Here is a 26,145-nt window from a genome sequence, read left to right as displayed (position 1 = left end):
CCTTTATTAAAATATCGTACCCAAAATTGGATTCTTAAACAGCAATTTCCAAGCATAAGTTGAATCTTGATAAAGTGGCAGACTGGAAAGCTTATCTAGATGAAGCAATGGTTACAAGTAGGAGTGTAGAAAGCCTTGACTAGTAAGATCATACATGAGTTTGTTATGCAGAGGGCCATCCATATTACCAGCACACTAGAGCTGACAGGGAAGTAACCCAGTGAGTCTTTGATACTGTGAAATAAACTTTTTGTATACAAGAATGGTTTTGACTAGCTTTGTGAAATATAAGAATATTTAAAGGATTGTGTTACATTGTTATGTAGAGTTTAGTTTAAGAGCTGTATACATCAGATAAATACTGAAGTCAACACCATTGGGTAAGTTTCGTATAGACAATTAATATTTAAACAATGCTTTTTGGAGTATTTGGCGGTTTTAAAAGTTAGCTAATCAGTGATGTGTGAAGAGGTACACCTCTATGTGAAAGGAAGGTCAGTTTTCCAATGACCTGTTGTCCAGCTATATAGCCTTCTTTGAGACCTACTGGATAAATGTAGTCTTCCGTAAAAGGCACAGTTCATTTAGAGGTAAAGTTGCTAAAGATGGTGCACATTTGGCATTTGCAAGTAGTTATATTAGAATATTTACAACAGAGAAATAAATGTGGACTTCATTATGTGGATAAAAGGTTGAAATAATATGTAAACTATGTAATGTCCAGAGACATTAGCCAGAACAGTATGTTACAAAGAAATGATAGATTTTATTACTTACCATCTACCTTTACCTTGCATGTCAGATATTTGGCATGGCTCTTGTGCTCAGTCTTCTAATGATTTGTAATAAATGCTCATTAATGGCACACAATCTTGTTCAAAATAAGAAACAAATAGTGGAAAATAAAGAATATTTATGAGTAAATCTGCACAACATTCTGATTATATTAGCCTTCCATTTGGTCAAGTCATAGACAGGTAAGGAAGTTTGGACTTGAGCACAGAATGTTCTAGGTGCATGACATCCATCTTGCAAGTACATTTGTCAAACAAGGACCTATTCTGGTCACCACTGCTAAAAATAACTAGAAAAGAGTTGGGTATTTGGTCAGCAAACCTGAAGGAACACCTTGATAAGCAGTTTTGTGCACTCCTTTAAATGGAACGCCTGGAATTGGAAACCTGTCTGACTAGTTATTCAAAGCATTATCCTTGGTTTGGGACACATTCTGAACAACACTCCTATACTTCATGTTGAGCCTGTCCCAGTAAAAGATAAACCAGAAATATGTCATTCTGGTTGTACTTCAAAAAAAAAAAATTAATCAGTATTAGAAATTAATCTAGCCAAATTAACATAGCCAAGAGTCTTATAATATGATTATGGTGACAGACATGATTGGCAATAATTTCCATGTGCAGGACTCCATGATATCACTATTTTCCATAATCTGAAAGAGAGCGAGAGCAATATTTAACAAAATCTTTACAAAAAAAAATTATTAAATTTTAAAAAAAATGCCCAGCACACCCCAGGAAACACTTGCAAGCCCCTTGAAGATGACTAAGGCAACCATGAGCATCTGAGAGGTGACCGGAAAGATGACTGACCAGTTCACCTGTAGTTAACACCTGTGAGAAAACAGGAAAACTAACCAAAGTTATGGAAGGCACTATTAATTTGTGCAACCAATTAATTTATTACTAAAGACATGAGTTGAATTTTTGGTAGTGACGCATAAAGGGGAACTTAATAAAATGAAAAGATTTGGAAGTCCTTTCATTATAAGTTGGACATTCAGCCAGAATAAGGCAAGGTATGTACAACACAGTCAGTAGTAGGTGATACTGTACTGCTCTCAAGTTAGAAAAGTTTTAGTGATTTTGTAGACTGTTTATAATGTTGATTTAAAGGGGATTCATTTTTGGTTGTACTTTCAAGTTTAAACTTTTTTCTTTTTTTCTAGTTGTATCACCTTTAATTTTAATTTTTATTTTCAACTAAGTATCTTAATATTTTTCTGCAAATTAGTTGTTTCAGAGGCTGTTTGTAACCTTATAATTTATTTTTTTTCTTTTTTAATGCTTGCACAATTTTCTTTGTATTTAAATGCACATTATACATTTATAGCTGCTGTTAACAGTAGAAATTTTATAGTAACCATTTAAAGCATATAATCTGAATGGCAGCAACTTGAAAGAGAATGTCACTAAAGCCCCATTTAATGTGCATTTATCTCTTAAACTTTATATCCACAAAAGTTAACCCAGACTAGTGACAGTGTTTAAGTATATTATGTAAAATAAACTGAGATGATATCATTAGACAGGCTGCAGGTCGGAGGCAGGTTATAGCTACATGTGGAGTACTGCAAGTGAAGGTAATACAAATTTAATGTGCACAGCATGGGTAGAGGCTTGCATTAGAACCCCTTTATTTTTCATCGGTGATAATGTGTTATTATGCATTGAATGATATCAGTGAATTGGCTTAAATGATCATGATGCGTGTTTTGTTTTTTGATATGAGTAATGATAGCCTTCACATGGACTATACACCAATCATAAGTTACTTTGCCCAATTTGTAGCAGACACCTGTAGTTGATGGTTATTTAGTGTAGCTTTTTTATGTAATTTATACTTCTGATTGTATGGCATGATATTATCAGATCTGGCAGTGTAAATTGTTAAGAAGTAGTTTTCAAAAAATATGTTTATGTTAAGACTAACAGAAAATAACTGAGTAGTTTTGAATTATTTTGAAAGTAGGATATTGTATTTTTAAAAATGTTATGACCTAAAAGCACAAGTCAGAAGATTTTACTTGTCTTAAAATATCATCAGTTTTAATACCTTGTAGCAAAAATGAAAATGGAATGACAATTAATGCAGTAAATATGTTTTTGAAATGGTGGATGTGTAGCATTTCAACACGTTCTTCCATGCCTAAGGCAGAGGATCTTTGACCTTAAAACATTTTGTTTTAATGCATAGAAAATAGGCAGGTCTGTACTTTATGCAGAACAGTTTAACCTCAATTTACATGTAAGATTTGCATGAGTTTTATTTTTACCACAAGCGGTTCAGTTTCTGTTTTATGAACTGTATACAGGCAGAGCTGATTAATTCATAAACGAGATGGCATGCAGATTGTTGTAATTCGCTGGTTGTTTTATACACATCTGGTTAAACGACTGAACAATACTGCCTGTTGCTTTTTGTACAGTTAAGGCTCAGAAGATGTTTAGACGCAGGAAAGTTGTTCTGGGGGTATCAAAGGTTAGTTCTGAAGGAAGTTTCTTGAAAATTCTGTGCACACATCTTTATTAAGCATGCATGTATATAAAAAATAAGCATAACGTAGGCCTTAGTCTTACCATAACTATTATAATAGTGTTAAGATGAGGCTTAGGAGGAAACTTATCTTAGTCTGGGCTATATTAGGGGGTTAATTTGGTAAAAGCACATTGTCTATTTTAAGTGAGTTTAAAAAAGAAAAAAGTGTTAAGGTAATGTACACCACTTTGGCACTTTAGTCTCTGTACACCTGCAGTTCTTTTCATCAACAATAGGACAACTGAGGCGAAATCATCAACTGAAACCAGTTTTGTGGTAACAGTAGGCCACAGACCATGCTATAGCCACTTGCCGTTATGCAGTGGACCCATTAAGAGAGTAATATATATAATATGATAGATAAGGTAGTAAAAAGTTCAGCTCCTGTGCTTTTGTTGTCAGTATTACAGAATCATATAGATGTCCATTTTGATTTCAATGTTGAAGTGTCACTGTGTTGGAATAGACTTTTTCAAGTGTCTGACTCAGTGATGTATTAGAACTTAACTCAGCATCATGGTGTCTTGTATAATGTCAGTCTTGTTAAGTATTTATGTGGGGTGAGAACTACCCTGTTAGTAGGAGGCTACAAAATGTATAATAATGCCCTATCCGTCTTATTGACCTATGAAACTTGAAAAATAGACCAGTTTAAGTAATTGAATAAACAAGTTTATTCAAAGACGAGGAGAATGATAGAAAAAAGTGGATGACCTTTGAGCTTGTCTCAAGTGCTGAAACTGAAGGGATTAGGCAGATATTGCTATTCAAACTAGTTAGCATGGCAGTGTTGGTGCATTTTGTTATGCCATCATACATAACATGAAATAAATGTTGGCACTGTGGGCATAGGAAAGGCCTGTGGGTCCTTAGGTCATATATTCCTATTGTTCTGTGATCAAAGTGGGGAACTGGCCCAGTGTATGTAGCAGAGAGTGCCTAAAATGTCCATTATAAGCTAATAATATCTTAATAATCTGCTTCATATGTTTGGCTTGTTGTCATAAGTTACACTGAACTGTTTAGTGCGTAAATGTGTTTCTGAGTAATAAATCTTACCCTGTCAAAGAGAAAGTGTGATGTGTTTTACTTTTTGCCAACTCTAACAGTATGGTTGCTGAGGCTTCCATTGGAAGTTGACTAAGGTTTGGGTACCCATGTATACATAATATCTTTTCAATTATGAAATTGAAGGAAGTGTTAAGTTGAATTGTGTAGGAATGTACCAGTAATGGACTGGACTTTTTTCTTGTGGTCGCTGGTATTTTCTTTGTATTTGTATATATAATGGAAAAGTAATTTGTTGTTGACCATGGCTTCAAAAGTAATTTATATAGATAATTTTTGAATGGGACTTCAAGAAAAAAAAATTTTTCAATTTTAGAAAAACCCAGCAGACTACACCGCCCAGCCTGAGGAACAAGTAGAAACAAGAACCAGACCAAGCTACAACAGGAGGAGCTACGCAGGAGTAACTCCACAAAGAATTCCAGGCGAGTTTGCTGACCCACTGGATAGGTTTGCGAAATATAGGCGAAGATCTGCAAACATTGAAACATTGAGAAAAGAAGCAAATGACATAACTGAAACACCAGTAAGAGACCAAGACTTTAAATATAGCAGAAGGAAATTCCGATCTGAAGAAGATTTGCTATCAGATACTAAGGACACTACCCCAACTGCCAGTTGTTCAACTTTACATGTGCAGCATTTAGATTTGAATGAAGGCGCTTCAAGAAAATTGAAATCTGAAGAAAAACTAAATACCTCAGAGCCTGGAACAAGCATACTCATTAATACAGAAAAGGAAAGTGATTCAGAGGACAGTGAATTCATACTGAAACCTAAAGAAGCAGAATACTCAAAACCAGTTTTAAAAGAACAAATTACAATAGCAAATACATGTCAGGATTCAGAAGAGAGAAAAGAAACTGATAGCACTAATGAAAAATCTACTCCAGAAATAAAGGAATTTGTCTTGTCACACCCAGGGCAAACACCTGAAAAGATTAGTACTGCACAAAGTCAAGGAGAGGGTAATAAACCAAAACAGCAACCAATTCCAGCTCCAAGAACCAGTTTGATCTTACAGTCAAATCAAAGTGACATACATCAGGACCAAAAGCAAAGTATTACCAAGGAGACTGAATCAGAAGTTGTACCAGTCAAAATCCCTGTTGAAGAGGCACCCAAACCAAAGCCAGTTTCTACAGAACAGCAGTGGAAGAACAACAACAAGCCAACATCACCACCAAGCCAGGGGTCTGACAAAGAAGCCAGCAAGTCAAACAGTATCAGTTCTTCAGACTCAAGTAAACACCAATCTCATTTGGCATCTGCTGAACCTAGGAAAGCTCCTGTAAAACCTGATCGACCAAAGCGGAAGGCAAAACTACAAAAGCTGCAACAGGATAGTTTAGGCACAACCACTTTAGGTTCAACCTCTAGCTCCCCAGGCTCAACCTCCCCATCTCTCTCGCCTTCTCCATCTCCATTGTTCCTAGATAGTTCTAGTTCTGATCCAATGAAAACATCACATGAAGAGAAAGAACCTAAGGGTCAATCAACTGAGGCATCAGTGACAAGTAAACCCACAACTTACCTTCATATAGTATCTCCACCAAAATTTACCAGCCCTGGGAGTGCCAGCCAGGCAATATCTTGGAAATCTGTGGGCTATCTGCCCCAAACAAGTCCTACTAGAGACTTCCCTCCACCTCTTGCCCCTAATTCCACAGACACAAATGCCAAGTCATGCCAAGAAGATGAGATTATTCCACAAGTTGCAAAATCGAGGGTAGAACATCCAGTTGATATTGAAAAAGAAGTGACCAACATTGAACTTAATCCTGTAACATCTGAAGAAGAGCAAGACATGGAGAATAAAAAAGCTTGCAGAGACGAATTGGCCAATCTCCGTGCCCAGTTTTTTGCTGATATGGACTCAGTTGCTGACCAGAGCTTTGATTTTGTCCCAACGCTGGTCACTGCTACAGGAGGGGCAAGAGTTAGGTCCAGTGGGTCAGTGAGTGAGGACGAAATTCAGCCAGTATCCATAAAGCGGAAAGTTTCACCAACAGGACAGAAAGAAGAAGAGGAAGATAAACTTGGAGTGGAAGAGCACAGAATCTTACCTGTAATGCAAGAACATGATGCATCTCTCCCAAATCTCCATGATATGGAAGAAGGTGTTGAAGAGGATCAGATACAATCAGAAGTAGCTCAGAGGAGAGACATATCCCATATGGAACAGGTTGGTGACATAGTGCTACTCCCAGTGGAACATGTTGTCTTAAATGAAGCAGCACCTAGCCATGGACAGAATGGGCTGACTGAACCCCAGGAGCTTCAAGGGTACAGCTTGGATGGGAGTATTGATGATGTGAAAGAGGACTTCCCTGTTGCCAGAAGTCACAGCCCTGTCTCCATAGAAGAGGAACCCATATCTCCCATAGCTCTGGTAAAGAAAGATCCCACCATATTTATAGACAATACATTGAATTTCATTGTGAATGACAGTGGGAATGATCACAGTGATAGGTCAGTGGCTGTTGTGGAAGAAAACAAACAAGCAGGTATTGAAATGCTTGCAGAACTTGTTGCAGATGATGCCTATGCCAGGGCTGTAATTCAGAATGGTGGAATTCACAGCTCTAATGGAAAAGATGATATAACGGAAGATGATGGGGTAAAGGAAGACCACATTATTAAAGAGATCAAAAGTGAACTGAAACCAGATATCAATTTCCCTGTTGAAACAGGCATACCAGTATCTGATGGCAGTGAGATTGAACAAGATGAAACTGAAGATGGGACAGCAGTGCACATCTCCAGGGAATATTTCCCAGAAAATCAGTGCAAGTCTGTCCCAGATCTAACAGAATTAGATGAGCCAGAAGAAATCTGTGAGAAAACTCTCCCAGAATCTCAAGACTTTCAACAGTCTCAGCAGAAGTCAAGTGAATATTTCCCAGAAAACCAGTGCAAGTCTGTCCCAGATTTAACAGCACTTGATCAGACAAATGTTGTGCTCACTTCCACTGGGGATGTGATATCTGGACGAGATGAAGTGGAACCTGCCATGGCTGATGAATATTTCCCAGAAAACCAGTGCAAGTCTGTCCCAGATCTAACAGCACTTGATCAGACAAATGTTGTGCTCACTTCCACTGGGGATGTGATATCTGGACGAGATGAAGTTGAACCTGCCATCGCTGATGAATATTTCCCAGAAAACCAGTGCAAGTCTGTGCCGGACCTAACAGAACTTGACAGTCCACCAGTAAAAAAAATAACTGATACACCTGAGTACTTTCCTGAGAATCAGTGTAAATCTATTCCAGATTTCCAAGCAATGGACAGTTCACAGCAGCAGACAAGTGGGGATAATCAGGGAACTGATGTCCCCAAGGCAACAGGTCGGGAGGAATATTTCCCAGAAAACCAGTGCAAGTCCATTCCAGATTTGGTTGGTTTAGGTGAAATGACACAAGGAAATAATAAACCAGGTATTAATATACAAGATCCTGGCCAGAAGCCAGATGAAGTTGTCTCCCCACTGTCTCCAGTACAGCCAGCCAAGTTCACACTAGGTGGAGATGACGACAGCCCTACAATCATTCCACCTGATGTCATCAGTTTTGGCACCACACAAAGTAAAACTACGTCCATTCCTCCCAAGCCACCCCGTAATACGAAAGCTATAGATAAGGCCATGGAGATTGCCAGAGAGGTGGAACCTTCCCATGTTTTCCATAAAGAGGAGGTGGAAGTCACCTCTGGGGAAAATGAACTGGAGAAGGAAAGAAAGCAACTTATCTCACAAATGAAAGTGAGTATTGGAAGGTTGCCAGTCTGTTCTGTTTGTTGTGCTTCTACAAATACTGCTTCTACAAATTAGTTTTTTAAAAAGAAGGTGATGTGAAGCATTATTTGCTTTTTGCTATTTGCATTCCTAAGCAACATTGTCAACAAAAGAATACTTTTTTGACAGGTCATTGAAAAGTTTTATTAGTCCAGTGGCTTATGCTGTTTGTTTTTTACACTTTATCAGGATTATTTAATCAACTTGGTGTTTTTAGATAAATTTCACACTGAGTTTACACTTGTTGGGTTTCATGATCAAAATAAGAATATGTGCCAAAGGTACACAAAACCCTTCATCATGGGGATATGACCTACATTAATTTACTTACATTAATTGGCATTAAATCAACATGATCAGTTTGATATAATACATTTGCTTATATTCTAAAAATAAGAATGAAATTTTCTTTTCTATACCACAGGTGAGGAGAAAGAAAGTTGCCACATGGAAAGGGGTTCCAGAGAGTCCCCCAATGCCAGCCACCAGTGGGAAACCACTGAACAGCATGAAGAGGTATGAAGAACGCAAGAAGCAGATTCAGAAGCCGCAGCCAGATGTAATCCCCAAGACCAAGGCTCAAGGTAAATACAAGCTGTATCATCCACATGTCTTTTTTAGATATTTCTTAATCTCTCAAACTTTTAAAAACTAAGAAGCATATAATATAATATGAAAGATTTAACACCTTTCAAGGTAGCCTCTATATTCTACCTTAATGTTGTAATACAAGTTGCATGGAGTATGCTAAATATTTGACTACAGCAACAGATTGATGTACAGAGACAATATGACACAATGCCTGTGGGTACCGCCATCTTACTATGTACAGAAATCTCTTAAACTAGGGCCTGTATACAAAGACAAACATCAAAGTTTGCAAGTTTACTGACATGTTTCACCTTGTTTTGCTTGGTAGGAATTAGCATAGAAACTTACATTCAGGTTGTTTAGAATTGCACAGGTGTGTCACTGTAAGATATAGAGTTAGATGTTGTATATTATAATGGGTTCCATACAATCTCCACATTTGAAAAACTTGTCTGTAAAATCCTGTGCTCCTCAACTCCTACTAGCTCTTGTTTGCCATGGATATCTCAACATAATTGGTGGATTTTCAGTGTTATTGTAATATTATTGGCTCAGAGGCAGTTTTGCTATTATATTTCCACATGTATTATGTACAGCTGAAGTGTTATGAATGTAGGTTGCATTTATGTTTACTCATTTGTCCTTTATTGTAATGTTACCAGCACTACTTTGATATTCTGTATGGATAATTGAACAATACTATTATATTAGAATAATAAACTTAACCTGTTATAAACTTGTTTCTCTTAATAAGGAGATAAGTGGATATATTTTTTTGCTTTCTAGCTTTTACGTAACCGCACCTAATCATGAAGGCATATCTCCACCTTTGGTTGATGACGTATCTCTATTAGACATATTTTTGAAAACAGGAAAGATATTGTGTCAGATAATGATTCATAAGCTCAGTTCAGTGTGGTGTGGCAGATTTGAATAGAAACCACTGAGCCAGGATTAGGATTATTTCAGGTGCTTTACTAATTGTTCTGCAACGAACCTGGGCGTCTACATGTTTAAATTGAAGCATCATTGCCGGAAGGGATTATAAAAGAGGCATAAAAAAGGCCCAGGTATCTTCTCTCTTATCATTACATATTCCCACGTAGGACTGTAATTTGCGTACAGATTTTCTGAAGTACCTATCACTTGAAGATTACTGTCACAGTACCATTTGGATTAACCACTGGTTAAACAGTAGTATTGTGTGTGTAGACTGACATTCCGGGTGGAGACAGACAGTTTGGGTGTAGAAAGCTACAGGTCCACTGTAAGACCATGTCAGGTAGAAAAGACATAGCTGTAGAGCCTGAATGGGCTTTGAGTGCTGTTAGACTTACAGAGGAAGGCAGGGTTGATATAGATTATGAACTGTTTGGACAACTCAGACAGGACTACATAGATGAATGGAAAAAGATAAATAAAATACATCCTGGCAGACAGTTGGAGTTACCCGAGAAACTGTACATTTATGTTAACAAAGGTGAGATATGATAACAAAATTTATCTTGTGACTGCAAAGTCTGATATGGACGATTGCAACTTTTTGTAGGTAAAGAGTACTTACAGCATGAGTGTTTTGCTTAAGTTTCTCAAAATTTGATATCGGTGTATAGAAACCTGAACTGTAATCCCGTAACCATTTTGACAGATACTAGTTGCTATTCAATTCCCTTAAACCCAGATAAGCAGGTTTCATGCATTTCTTACTTAAAACTACTCTAAAAGCCAAAAAAAAAAAACAAAAACAAAAAAAAACAAACACACACACACACACAGTTTCCTTCTCTATTGCCTCTCCCCACTACCCCCCCTTCCCCTCCATTGTTATCCTGGTTATTGCAAATGTCACTTGTCTGCCTCATAAAAATATCTGTTACAGTATGAATATGACAATTGTAGAAACTAGTCTAACTTTCCTGAATAAACTAAATTCACTAGATTTTAATGTGCACATTTCATGACTACTGGCACATCTTGTTATAGCTCTAATTGAGACATCCAAATCATATCAGTCAAAGCAAGCCCATCCCTATTTTTACATCTGAACCTAGAAGCCTTTTAAGGCTTCTATAAACTCAATTTTTATAAGGAATCCAATGTGGTTTAAAATGACAGTCATGCTCTTTTTTTTTCATATAACATTCAGGTGTTGCATTTGTATGCATGACTTGATGCTAGGATAGGTAGTTTTAGTCATTTCTTTTCATTCAAAAACAAAATATAAACTGAACACGAAACCTCAAATGTTTTTTGTGAATAGCAATGCCTGGTTTCCTTTCACCTTGGAGCAGTCTTTTCTAACACAATGGGAAGTACACACTAGCTGGACAGGGACAGCTTTAGTACAGTCATGCTGTGGCTGTTTGCCTTAATATTTAACATGATAGTTACAAATTCTGTTACTGAAAATTGACAAGTGCAAACATATAAAATATTTTAAGCAAACAGTTAAAGAAATGTAAAGGGATTTTAAAAGCTGTTCCCCTACTTGAAGGTCAAAATTGTCATCTTAAAATTCAAACAGAATACTAAAAAGAGAGAGATGCTGGGAAGTTGGTCAAATGTGTCAGCTTACAGGTCAAACTGTGTTGGTCTAGTGGTGGCTTATAAACATGCAAATTGGTGTGTGTGTTGTTATATGGTGTGTCAGTTAACTACATATGTACAATTTGTGTGGTCAGTTGTGACCTGCACGCACACAGGCACAGATACACAAGCAGATGATTGTCACAAACAGATTTGTCTCCATCTGCAGTTGTGCCACTTCTGTTGGGTGTTGTCTCTATATAGCCAAATGAATGCAGCAGCTTTGGCCCTCTATGTATATAACATCTCAAAAACACAATTGCTATGTACTGCAATTATTGTTATTAGTATTGTTTTTATGTTTATTTTTATTATTATCAATATTATTATTTGAAGTTTTAAAAGTATGCCTTTAAAGGATTTTAAAATTGGATAGTTCAATACATACTATTGCATCCTTTGCAGCAATGACAGGTTATATTTAGTAGTTCTTAATCATAATTGAGTTCTGAGATAGACTTGATTGCCAACACTATCACTGTATTGCAGACATGCTGAAACCGATCGGTCATGACCGGGGAAATTTGTCTGTACCGGTAAAAATTGGACTTGGTCAGTCCAAAAGACCGACAAGAGTTTTAAGAGCAGCAGTTTTGAATTTACAGATATCATTTGACAAACTTCACTAATTAAATTATATAAAACCCAAAGCATTTTTCCCTTCCATTTCTAACCTATCACATTCACAAACAAACAAAGTAAGCTACCCTAATCATACTGGTAGTATCTGTCTCAAACGGAAAGGGTGATTTTTGGTCCGACAAAAATCCATTCGGTCCGGCAAATTTTTCATTACTGCCGGTCCAAATGTCCAGCCATTCTGAAAAGTTTTCAGCATGTCTGGTATTGTAAAGTAAAGTGAATTTTCAAGTTAGTAAAGTAAACCTTTTTTTACAACAATTATCACAAACAATTTACATTGTTGCAGACACTACTTCCATTTTCTGATCTAAGATATTAGATATGGAGGTTCTCAATTTTAGCACACACTGCAGTAGTGTGGAACCTCCAATTATTTTTATTTATCGGTCACTGTGTGGGCAGTGAAACCCAGTGGACAGTGAAACCATTTGACACTTGGCTAAGCTAGGGAAGGAACTTAGGTGCCACCATGATATCTTGCGTTTGTCTGAAAATGGCACACTGACCAAGTAGCAACTTTGACTGACTTGTATTTTTAAATTTAAATATTTTTCATATTGTTTGCATTATAATTATCAATCAATTTTTTTAATCAAAGCCACTGTTAATAGTAAATCTGAAATGGGAATGTAAAATAAAGGTATCCCTGTGTCATTTTTTAATATATTGGACATATAATCTCAGAGGTGAACTATAATCACATCTTTGTATTTACAACTTGGCAAGAAATGATTTGTAATTATTGGAATAGAAACTGACTCTAAATTAGATTCCATGCTTGATTCTGTTAGAATGTTTCATGTTAAATAGATTACAGGAATGCAATAGACCTTAGTTATAATCCTTTTCTTGACATAGCTTTTTACACAATATAAGGTACAATTAATAAACTTCTCAAGATTTATGTGACCACCAACCACATCACTTGACCACAGTGTCAGTAAGAGGATTGTTAAGTAATTTATTTAGAAATAACCTTACATGTGCATTTGTAAGCTTGAGTATGTCCCACACCTTGCAACACATCAAAAATATTTGTGGATTTCGTAGCCAGTTCTTACCTATCACCACAGAATGTATCAATTATTTTTATATTTCTTTGATTGGTTTATGCTGTGATTCAAAGTCTACTGCAGCAAAGCAAATTAGGAAATAAAGCAATTAAGCCTCACTGCAGAGGTTGGTGACATGCTTGGGTGATGTAGGAAATTTGAACTTCTGCCAAGGCATGAAAGGTAAAATAAACAAGTTTTTTAAAGCATTAACAACATCAGAACATTATTCCACTATAGTGTAGGTCAACAGGAGTCAGGTCTTGACTTTGTGACTTTGTTCACATATCCTATTGTAAACCTAAAACTGAGCTGCAGCAGTGCTGCATGTGAACTGAACACCTAACAGTTACTAGCTGAACACCAAGTATTAGGTTCCGTGGCAGAAGTTCTGGAAACTTTTTAAGTTCTCAACCAGGTGGTGCAATTGCTAGACTGCAATCTATGATCTAGGCTCTGATACAAGTGCTGGTCTATGCTGGGCATGTACATTTTAGCCCTAATGACACAACATTGACCGACTCTGGTAGAACTAAGGAACCAAGACCTTATTAATTTTATGCAAAAAATTCTAATTGGATTGAATGCCTTCCATGCTCTGTATGATTCATAGGAGATTTATTTTCTGGAGGCAGATTGGGTGTACCGTTGGATTTAATTATTTATTGAAAGGCTCCATCATGTTGGCAGAGCACATACATGTATTACATGAATAAGCGAAGAGTTTATTTGAATGAGAAAGTCTGGAATGTGGAGAGGCAAATCCTCCACTTTTGTCACCTGTAGTTGTAAAGAGGTCAGCAGGTATAATGGGATGCAGGGAGAAATTACTGGCAATGTTCTGTTGATATTCTATTCATGTTTAGCCCACTTATATGGAGGCAGTCATGCTAGGTTGGTTAGCAGAGAGTGAGATCTAGGCAGCGGCGGGAGAGACCACTGACTTGTCATCCCGTGACATTAACCTCAATTACACTGGATGAAGACCATTATAGAGTTATTTAGTCAGGAAAAAAATAATAGCAGGCCCAGTTATGGATCCTGTACTGATGTTTACTGTTCATGTCTGGATGAGCTTGAGAGTAGACAGGTGAACACTGCCTATCTCCACAGGTGACAACAGTTCCCAGGTCCAGGATCCACTGTTTGTGATAGTAGTTCAGGGAGGAGATCTATATAAATGTGTGTGTCTACTGTATGAGCAACATGATGGACTTATATGATCCACCGCATTCACCAAAACTGTACTTTATGGTGGTGGATATTGATATAGATGGTGAGTTGATGATGTCAACTGATTCTTATACATAAAACATGCCATATACATATCACTGTGGCATTAGCATTATGCATTATATGTGAGGCAATTTAGGATTGGCTTTTTCTTTTGAATGTTGTTTATTTCAATGAAGTTTTAGACCAAATAAAATAAAGATGTTTTAGTATCTCACATTTATTTTATATATGTCTAATTATATTTTCAAGGTAAGTCTTCTGTCATGTGGACTGTGGTGAACTGTTTGTTTTATTATGCATTATACAGAGAAGAAATGTTGACACCTCTGGAGTTGACTTTTGCTGCTTTGTATTTTGTTTCCACAGTCATATTTTTGTTCAGCTTGTAACGTTATTTTCTATGTCAAGCCATCATATAGAAAGCCACTCATCCATGCTCCATTGTGATCTAAATACTGCAGAGCTCCTGGCAGTACATGCATCATTGCCTGCAGCAGACGCTGTGGGTTTATTTCACCTAATGTTATATTACACACTGCCTTAATTTTCTCTGAAACCTTCTATGGATGAAATTTGCCAACAATATTTGAAGATGTCATTGCCAAAAAGCTGTCCCTTGTTTATTGTTTGGGCTATCAGGTTTATTATCCAACACTGTTACTTGACAATGTGATGTATTCTTCTTATGCTGGATAAGATTTTATAAAAGTACATGATTCATTTAGTTTGATTCAATAAGATTTTCCTCATTTAAGTCCCAGTTTTTATACTAATTGCTATCTACTATGTCCACCTGTCAGAGATTAAACTCAGACTATGTTGGCATTGTATGATGAGGAGGAATTTTAACTTAATTGCAATGCTGCTGTGTCTGGAACATTGTCATCAGTCCTGCTGCTAGTGAGGTTATGTTGAATACAAGCATTCATCACTGCAGACAGGTTACATCTAGGTGAAGGCAGTTGTATTGAACAATTTCTTGCCAAGGTGAGATTTATGAAGACAATTATCATATTAAATGTGAAGTTTGATAAATTGTTGTTATTCTATTAATCTTGCATGAAATCTTAAATAAGTATTAGGTAACTCGTAATATAATAAAAGAAATTACCTTATGGTTTGGACGAAAATTTCTAATACATATATTTATTGATTCCAAAGATAAGTCTTTTTAATTTTTTTATTTCATAGCAGTGTTAGTGTGTAGGGTTATAGTGTTCACCTTATAATTAAAACTACAGTTATCACCCTAAATATACAAAATGAACACCTGTTACAATGTTAAAATCCACAGCTCTGATCTTGCAATTCTATACTGATGACATAACACGAGCATTTTTGGGGTAAAAATAGCATTTTCTTTTTTAGACTTTCCTCTTTAGCCAAGGCAGCTATCATTACCATCTCAACAGCACATAGATGGACTTTAATACTTGATTTATTTTTTTTTATTTTAAAATAAAATGATGATTGTATTTTATTCAGTTTATGTTCAAAGACACAAAACTTGCTTATTAAACAAATATACAAAAAAAGGTGTTGAAGTCCATACTTATATCAACAATCATTTCAAATTTTGCTATATTATCTTGGATAGGTAGTCTGGTACACAAATGCTACAAACTGATAATGATCTCACCTCAATTAGAAAGGGTGTAAAATTGGAGATTAAAGCTTGCATATGCTTTACCCTAAGCTCCAGTGCGATTGTGCATTAAAATTTTTAAAATGTTTTTTTTTTTTTCAGAAATGGTAGATTTATTTATCAAATGTTTAGTTTGTGTTTAAAACTATTACAAATTTAAAAAAAAACAAAACAATTTGGTCAAATTTAGGCCAAAAAATCAGCTCCTACTTAAAATTAATTAATGATAATTCTAAATATGGTTAAGTCAATTATTCCTCATTTACAAATGACCTCAAATAGCTATTTTATAAGTTAGCTAAAGTGACCAAAAATCAGTTCACTGTTCTTTTTAATTTATGGTCCCTCTGTATGCTGTGAATCTCACAGATAAAGTTAAACCAGCTTGTTGTACATATCCATTTCATCTGCCCCTTCAGTTTTTACACTTGTAAATCTCCAATACTATTTATCTGACTCATCCTGCCATTATAGCATCCTGATTATACCTTTATATCTAGTGAATTTTATGCAGAAGAACATTACCCTGTGTCGTCTGGCCAGTAATGATGCTCAGATCACAGGGATAATCTAACTGATAGACATTTATTACTCCCCGACTCCCAACCCTGGGATTTGGAAGAGGATGAAAAGTAGTGCAAAATGAATCACAAATGATTTTATTTTTGATTTGAAAATGGGATGTCTGTACTAGCACAAACTGCACTTTGATTGTGTTTCAAATCAGCTTTAAAGCTTAAAGCCAGTATTTTAGATCAGTGTCAAACTGAATAAAATGGTGAGAAATTTTAGATTTATAGCGTAAAAATCAAGGCATTTCATTAAATGGTTTACTTCCAAAGGACTTGTTTCCTTTGGACACTTCTCAAGAAAGGTTTCTATTGACAAATATTAAATTGCCTATAAGAATCTTTGTGTAGAAGGCCTAGTGGAGATAAGAATCTTTTTTATCTTTTGACATGTCATAACCCCAGTCAGTAATTTATTGGAAGGTGTGTACCTTTATAGACTGTAAAGCTAGTTGTGCCTGTATTTACCCAAGGATTGCCGTTTAAAATAAAACATATTTGAAACTCTGGGTGTTACTGCTAGAGTTCATGTTTAATTGTACCAACTGATGTATTCCTGTGTTCACTATGGGATCATTAGATTGTAGAAAGGTCACTAAAATGGATGCAGGTTCTCTCTCTCTCTCTCTCTCTCTCTCTCTCTCTCTCTCTCTCTCTCTCTCTCTCTCTCTCTCTCATAGAATGTAATTACCATCTTGGGAAGTAGATTCCCTTGGGGCACCAATTTAATTATTGATGTCAAAGGTAGAAAATTAGTTCTACTTTACTGATTGAAAAATCTTTTCCAGGCATACCTGTAATCACGACAGCATTAGGTACTTCAATCAAGCAGAATACCTTCAAATGGGGGAGTAGTTTTGAAAATATATGAAAATAAGTTTGCTTCCAGATTTTGCAATCCTCATTAAGTAATTTTTTTACATTTTTCCTTAAAGTTCATCAAAAACAAACATTATATAATATTTGTTATTTATCATTCAGGAGAAGTGGAATCGCATTCAATCAGAGACCAAGACCTGACAAAAAAGCACTGGGAAGAAAAACTTGCGGAAGAAGAAGAAAAAAAAAGTTTTCGAAAGCAACACAAACATAAAAACCATGAAGGGGAGCATGACAACAGACTGAAGGAGGAATCATTCATTTCAGAGGATGGCCTCAAATACAGAGATGAGATGATCCAGGATGAGAAGAATATTAAAAGCCTTGACACAGACAATGACAAATATGCCAGTGAAAGTGCAATAGACAGGGAAATCCGTCTTGCAACAGAGCGTGAAGAACGCCTGAGAAAAGAGCGGGAAGACAGGCTCCTAGAACTGCATCTAAAGCCCACACCGCATAGTGTCCAGTCAAAACAGCCTCCAGCAAAGCAGCAGACGACATCTGCCAAATCTCCTACCAATGCTGGAGGTGACAGCTGGTCTTCCAAGCCAATGTCGTCTGCAGAAAGCTCTGTTGTACAAGACCAGCATGAGGAGAGGCATATAATGAAGAGACAGGGACTTAGTCAACCTGTGCCTGGATATGAAAAGGTGAGATTGCTATGAGAGTGTGCATATGTATATACACGATTGGTATTGAACTAATGATGATAATTATGTTGTGTATATCTATAAATCTACCATTTGCTATCATAGTTAATGAAGTCTATATTTTTAAGCAATTAATTAATGAGATATTGATATTAGTCTGGTTGTAGCTTACATTCCTTTATGATTTATGCTGCTCTACTACAGGCTTGAAAATTCTCACAATAAATTTGCCATCTTTGTTAAACCATCATGTATGATATCTGGATTTCTGTATACCTTGGTTAGGTTCACTGCCTAAAAAGTGATCATTATTTTGCTATTATCTGCATTGTCTTAGGTTTGTACTTTCTCATCCACATGACAGTTCCTGTGTAATCCCTTTCAGTAAGAGAACAGCCTCTTATTGTTGCTTTTGTATCTATGGAGGCATGTAATAAAACTAGTTCATTCATTTAAAACTATTCATAATTTTTAAGACTCATTTAAAACGTAAAAATTATTTGCTTATATGTTTACATTGCACAACGTACTAGTTTTCTTGCTGATACAATGTTTGGCATTGCCTGCTTTGTCTGCAAAAGATCTGGTATGTAAACTGAACCCAGTGGAAACTGGAGAACCTGTTAGACCACTTTTGTTTTCATAATTTATTGGACTTGAGAGACAGGTGAATTCTGCCACTTCAAAAGAATTATAGTTACTATTTAAAACCCAGATGTACATGGGTGAAATAGTAAATGTCCATAAGCCAAGCACTAGTATCAACAGGGTGGAGTTGCAAGCAGATTGTAATTACATGTTGATGAAAGTAAAAGGTATTGATCAATTGTATTTTTATAATAATAATAATAATAATAATAATAATAATAATAATCTTTATTGGAAAATCGCAACCCGAAGGTTGAAGTTATACAATTATGTAATTTATTTATTTAAATGAATATGAATATTCAAGTCAAAGGAAGCCTGGTCATTTTTGCACTGGTGCACTCTGTAGACGGTCTCACCTCGCTGGGGAGGATACAGCTCGACTGCCATCTTAGGCGCTCAGAGCTAATATATCATTTCTGCACTGCCTGATATATGTTGAATAAGTTGACCATGCTTTGATTATTTGCATTATGTGATAGAAATCCAATGTGCAAATTATAAAAAATTCACTGATAAAACTGATAGAATACCCATATGAGAAAGAGATTAAATCGACAGTTTAATATTTGAAAAAAAGCTTCATTGAAAAAGGTCATATTGAGTTAAAGCTGAATAACTTTAGAAAAAAGTATTAACATGTGCGTAAAATGTTACACTTTGTCCCTTAAAGTAATCACAATAAAGTTAGTTGTCTTTTGCCTATTTTGTCAGTAATATTTTAATAAATAAGCAAAAATTATCAGCAAAGTGTAACAGAAGAATGTATACTACCACATAGTGGACAACATGTGCCCACTATAAGTTGTGCTGCTAGACACTGATGACAGACCAATAAATGTATGTACATTGTATGCCCAGCAGTTATACATTGGCATTTTATTGATGACTGTTGACTACATTGAGCAACATTCATAATGATCCACTCTGCTTTCCATATGACATGTATGGTGACAGCTAACTTAACTTGTTACTTTGGTGCTGATGGCTAGTTTTATTCGCATGATACGAAAAATTAACAAATATAAAAAAATTGTGTTAGGTGTAAAAAAAAAAAGGTATACAAATATACAAAATAATACAAAAATCAATTTTGCTTTGTGGAAACCTAAATGAGACCAGCGTCAAATTAAATTTGATAAGTGGGCACTTAAATTCTCAATTCAATAAATTTTTATGAAAGATTGTGTATAGCAACAGCAGAACAGTAAACAGATGCCCACCTAGTTTCATTAACATTTGGTCAGGTGAGAGATTGTGTGACAGTTATATGTGGTTGGGGAAGCCAAGAGGGGTGGAAATGTAGTTACCGTTTGCTTTCAGAGAGAGGTTGAAGTCACTAGATGCTGCAGGTAGTTAATGAGGTAATACTGCTGCAGCTTCTAAGAACATTTAACATGGATATTGTTAAATCAATGTTTCTTGCACAGATTTGCAGATATTGATAGAGAAAAGAGTACAAGCCAGTATGTTAGGTTTACTTTTAGTTATTTTAGTACCTTAAAGGGATAATAACTCTTCGTATGAGACCTTTATTTCACAATAAAAACCTTGTGAATAACTCATAGAAATATAATATATTCTGTTTTACCAAGAAAACAGCAGTTATAGCTTTTATTCTGATATTTGAACTTGTCTTTAGACCACGTGACCTCCATTGATGTCTATACTCTGTTAAAATCTCTTAAGAGATTTTAACAAAAAACCAAACTTTTTAGAAAAAAACCAGGGACTGACTTTGAATGTAAAAATGGATTCATTAACCATTGGTAAGTATGGGAAAATTGTTGTTTACTCCAGGAAAATTCATTTTTTGGCCGAAACGAAGAGTTATTATTGCTTTAAGGTTTTATCATTAGTAATGGGGGCATTTGAATTTACGTACACAGTCACAAAGATTTTATTTGATAAATGTGTTATATAATATTTTATATGTAACTTTCTTATGCAGTATTAGACATTCTGCCCATATAAATGTTATTAAAAAAGCTACAATAAGTAGTATACTTTGTGTAGACAAATAGTTTTGAAAGTTGTAGCATAAAAATTCAAATTTAGGAACTGCAAAAAAATTTTGAGAATTTTTCAGTGTGATATACCTCTCCATCTGTGACGAGACATCCCTTAGCAGCAACTGTAGGCAGCAAGCTGTGTGTTGCTCTGGTAACATATGACCAGGTAGTGCCACACCTATACACTGGCAAAGTAACTCACACTCAGTTCTAAGGTATTGTGGATATTACATACTCAAAAAGTACAGTATGATTATCCTTCACATGAAATGCTTTGTGATTTCAGGAGCAGCAACAGAGTGAATTTGAAAGACAAGAAAAGGAGGAAGAAAGGCTGTCAGCGCATGAAAGCATAGTTGAAAGAGAAATCCGTCTTCAGAGAGAGCGTGAAGAGATCATTGCTCGTGAGCGTGAGAGAGCTTACCAGCAGAAAATAGAAGAGTCAAAAAAGAAAACATCTCCTCCAACTTCTTCAGCACCACACAAGGAAAAGAGTCAGGCCGCCTCAGGTGGATCTTTAAAGCTCCATATTAGTTCTCCAGTGGCATCAACTACAAAACCAGCAGTGAAGACATCCAGCGCTCCAAGTGGTGAAACAATGGCCGAGGGAAAACATTTTGCTCATCCGGGTAGATAGTTTTGACCCTGATTGTGTTTTATTTTTGTACATTTATATGCGTGTCTACCTTAAACGTACCAATAATTATAATCATTTTAAAGATTTTGAGAGTTGGTACGGTAAATTACTCGATCTTTCTGTTAAAAATTGTGTGGAAAATTGTGAATTTTTCAAGTCATAATTTCTTAAAATTAAAATATTCTCGTTGAATGGTAGCAACAAAGGCTCCATTCACATGGAAAATCTATTTTCTAAAAAATCTAAAAATCTATTTTTGGTATCTTGCATGCGCAGTAGGAAGTTACTCCAACTTGTTTGGCACTACCACTAGCCATATTACGCGTCTGTATGCATGAGTCGTCACAACTAAACTGATGAACTTCACAGCTTAGAGATACTACTCACATGCGTCAAGGTATCAGAATCTCCTCCAAGCGCAGCCGAGAATTAATTAAAGCTTTGGAAGTAACTCGCTCGCGCTGCCAGTAATTACGCCGTGGGGTATTCAGGACACAGACCGTGATCACAAGATACCGAAAATAGATTTTTAGAAAATAGATTTTCCATGTGAACGGAACCAAAATTAAAAAGCAGTCTACACTATAGTTCTTTTTTATGCAGTAAAAGCATCACAAATGCCATATATAAAATTTAATAGAATTTTTGTGATTATAAAAGTATGTATCTGGAAGTTTGATAATTTTTGCCCATTGAAAATATTGAGTTATTACTGTAACATTCAAGTTAAACTAATGGCATACATGTATCAAATATTGATTGTGATAATGTAAATTGGATCATCTTCTTTTGAACATAAATGTTTTTGAAAAAAATTTAAAGCACTTTGAGAATTCCATTTTACACCATTTTCAACATTCATTCTAGTTGTTTACTTACATTGTTTAACTTTTTAGGGGAGAGTCGAATTGCTCGGGAATTACGAGAGCAACGTGAAAGAGAGGAAGAAATACAGCGTCTTCGACGCCAAATGTCTGGTTCACAAGGTAAAGCCAGTGACTGTGGTGACCAAGATGAGGCTGACACCAAGTCTGTGGACGTGCCACAACAGCCTAGTGGGACTTGGCAGAAAGAGGTGAAACCATTCAAAAGGGAAGGTTATTCTTTCAGTGCCAACTCCACTGATTCAGCCCATAGCACTGGGACAAACACGAGCTACTCTGCCCTCCATGCTTCTAGTGTTCAGAATGATACTGTGACTTCCCCACGCTCTCCCAAGGTGAAGCCGTTTCAAGATGTTGAACCTCAAAACTCCTACAAGTATGTCCCCCAGCCTGAAACCCCTATTGAGAGGGACATTAGGATCGCAAGAGAGCGTGAAGAGGAATTGCGAAAGACACATACTTCACCCAAGCTTCCTCTACCAGCTGAGAGGGAGGTTGTGATCATAGAAAAAGGGGTGCCTCAGAAGACCCCAGATCATTCAGATGGGCATAATGGAGTCACTTTAAGGACAAAGCCGAAAGGCAATTCCACAAACACACAAGAAAAGTTTACTTTCAGGAAATCTCAGAACTTGACGGAAAGTAAGATTCATCAAGAACTTGAGGAGATGCAGCAGAGAGAGCAAGAGCTCAAGTAAGTCTAGAAATTTTGCAAACAGGAAGTTAAATAAAAACCTGAATTAAAAAGGGAGAAAACAGTCTCTGTGTATTAAGGGTGGGTATAAATTACAGCAAGGAAAGGAACATTTTATGAATTTTTAGGTATATATAAAAGACATCTGTGTGAATTGCAGCTTCTTGATCAAAATTGGGGATGGGTTGTAAAGACAATTTGATGAAAAATAAATTTGGAAATGTTATAGTCCAAGCCCATTTTTCCAAAGTTTCCTAGAATTATCAAAAAGAATTTCTCTAAGTAATGTTTATAAATTCAGTATGTAACCAAATTTAAACAGTGAAACATGCCCTGGTTTACAGAAGCAGATGGAATCAGTGTAGTGAACCTATGTAACATCCACACAGGTATGAGTTAGCATGCTCAGTACCACAGGTTCTTGTACACATGCTACCAGTGAAGCATTGACTATTCCCTGCATGAAGCATGTCAGCAACTGTGCCAATGAGCAGCTTGTAATATGTTCACACAAAAATGCCCTGATAGAAATTTGTCATGGTGCAGTGTCACATGTCCTCCTGTGTATACTTAGGATATGAATGACAACCTTTGTGGCACACAGAGCTGATTTTTAAATGTCTTGCTTACCTTTATGTATTGACAATAATGTGAAGTTATTCCAGTTATCTTTGCAAATATTGGGAAAGGACCTTTTCAACTTTTATAATAAAAACCAGCATGTAGTGCAGAGGTGCACATATAATAGTATGATTCAGGAGTATGCAGGTTCTCTTGTAAATACAACATTTGCATGATACGCATTGGGTGAATCTTTTCCATATGTATTTCCATTATAGAATTTTTTATTGAGGGTTTTTTCATAGTATTTTATGTATTCAGCATATTATATCAAAATGAAGCAACATTTTGAAGGTTTTTATGTCTGAAAATTGGCATGCTGGTGTTTTGCATATATCCACTACCACATTCTACAACATTGCATTACTTTCATAAAAGATTATAGAGCTGACATATTTCTCATTAAAATATGCATCTTCCATCAACATTTTGAAGTCTTGACATTTTCTTTTAAAACAAAATGGGAGGACATAAAATTCCATGTGCTGTATCAACAAAACACTTATGGCAGTTGCTCAAGCATCCGTTTCATGTACTGCATACAAATAATGAATTCTGTCTAAATCATGATTCATTGTGGAAGCCTTACATTTACTTTAGATAATTTTAATTAAAACACCAGGTCCCTTGAAATGTAGTGTTTACAGATTTTTGTGGTTTATGTGGAGCTGTATATTTAGCAGGCATTTTGACTATTATCAGAGAAATACTAAGAGAAGAAGAAATCTTTACCCCCTAAATATTCTCAAAGTGGCAAATAATCCATGTATGTATATGTTATTTTTCTGTACTTATCTTCCAGGAAACTGAGACAAAGTACCAAGCAAGTGACTGACGGCTCTGCTAGTAAGAAACCCATACGAGACAACCATGTAGAAAGTCCACCTGCAAAGACAGTGGTGCCACCTGCAGCTGCAGTGCAGACAGAAGCAAGTGAAGGAAGTAACACATTAAAACGGAGAAGCAGACTTGCTCAAGAATGGGAAGAAAAATTTGGAAAATCTTAGCATAACTGTCCAAGCAAATGAATTTTTTTCTGTCTGTAAACTTCAAAGCAGTTAGCATTGCATATGAAAGAGGAACAAAATTGTTTAATACATAAATTACAATTACTTCCAAAAAGTACATATAAATTATATATTTATTGTAATAGAATGTGTGTACCTGATATCTGCGACAGAACATTTTTATAGGTCTTTGTATCAGTTATACTTATCAATAGCATTATTTGAGCATGTGCTGTGTGGTGGTAGTTCTTGGTAAAGTACAGGTTTTTGTAATCAAGAGATAGTTCTTGGAATTTTGGCTCTTAAAAAAAAGAAATCCCTTGAAGTAAACATTGCAGTAGCATTTTTCATGTATAGACATAACTACAGTGCTTGAAATGGGTTATTTTGCAGATCCTAATGATGCAATTCAAATATATGAAAATAATTATAAATGTAAGACATTCACTTGTTTTCTTAACTAGTCTTGTTATCTTATTCCCTCACTATCATTACTTGAGCACTGTTATTTTGGCTTTGTATAAATGCTTTTTTAATCAAATTTACACTACTCTAGGCACAAAAAATATTAATCAATGTAGTTCATTTCATCCTTGTTCCTCCAACATGTTCACTCAGTTTGGAATTATGAAGACCAAGCAAAGTCCTCATTCTTTATTTCTGCTTAGTCACAGTACAACACCACTGTGATGTCGTTGAAAAGCATACATGCTTTGTCCAGCAAACCTAAATAATTGAATTTCAGATTTTGATACATAAAGGGTAGCGTGAAGATTGCTTTTATTAAAAAGCAATTCTTAAAAATAAAAACTCTAAGATCAGATTTAACATTTACAGTAGTTGAAGTGAAAGTTGTAACAGTTATTTGTATTAAGTATTACCTTATAAGCTATGCACCATGCCACTTCAGGTGCATGGTCATGTTATAGGGGCCTACTTATTTTTGAAAACTGTACTGGTCTATTTAACAGCTTCATGATTATATATATATATATATATATTTATGTACAAGTTTTGCGCCAGATAAATACGAAATAACTCATATATGTAGTAAAAAATGAAATATTTCATTTATTACATATAGATACTGTGGTGATAGGGTTACAATTTCACATTTTATTCCATTTAAACCAGTATTAAAGGTTTCACTGTATTGAACACAAAATGTATGCATTTAGTATATGATGGCAATAAGGTAAATTTGCAGCATCTAGGTCTAAACATAAGTGAATTTATCAATTTCCTGGTTGCAGTTTACGAACAAAGTATGTTTTATCAAATAGTAGAAATAAGAGTTTTAAACTCTAGATGGGATTCTGAAAACAGATTAGAAAGCTGCACAAGTGAAAGTGATGTTGCTAGTATTTTGCATGTCTTTTCTTTTCTCAGAGTTGAATGATTTGATTATCTAGTGACTTACTAGATATTAAATCTGCAAAAGATATTGCAGGTCTTTTACATTATGGGAGTATACTCCTCCCTCTTGCCAAAAGTATTGTAGCACTCTGGTATAAAACATATTGAGAGCAATATGTATGGAATAATCATCTTCACATTATTCATATGAATAAATTGAATACAGGAAAGTA

The 26,145-nt window shown here is 35.6% G+C and overlaps 1 protein-coding gene across 4 annotated transcripts in view; it reads left to right on the top strand.

Annotated features, from left to right (window-relative positions):
* The window catches only part of LOC106155752 (uncharacterized), a 48,579-nt gene extending 22,434 nt beyond the window's left edge, over window positions 1–26,145 (top strand). For 3 of the 4 annotated variants that reach the window (XM_013530739.2, XM_013530764.2, XM_087000893.1), the window contains 6 exons: window positions 4,721–8,167; window positions 8,625–8,784; window positions 17,503–18,053; window positions 21,000–21,342; window positions 22,247–22,928; window positions 24,352–26,145. In XM_013530739.2, coding sequence (XP_013386193.2) covers window positions 4,721–8,167; window positions 8,625–8,784; window positions 17,503–18,053; window positions 21,000–21,342; window positions 22,247–22,928; window positions 24,352–24,556 — 5,388 coding nt within the window. In that variant the 3' untranslated portion in view covers window positions 24,557–26,145. Of the gene's footprint in view, window positions 1–4,720; window positions 8,168–8,624; window positions 8,785–17,502; window positions 18,054–20,999; window positions 21,343–22,246; window positions 22,929–23,272; window positions 23,318–24,351 lie in introns of all 4 variants that reach the window. The other variant, XM_087000892.1, reaches the window with a different exon arrangement.

The sequence above is a fragment of the Lingula anatina genome, chromosome 1 (assembly GCF_051362555.1).
Source record: "Lingula anatina isolate TDL-2025a chromosome 1, LinAna3.0, whole genome shotgun sequence".
Taxonomy (NCBI): domain Eukaryota; kingdom Metazoa; phylum Brachiopoda; class Lingulata; order Lingulida; family Lingulidae; genus Lingula; species Lingula anatina.
This window is presented reverse-complemented; position numbering and strand designations above follow the sequence as displayed.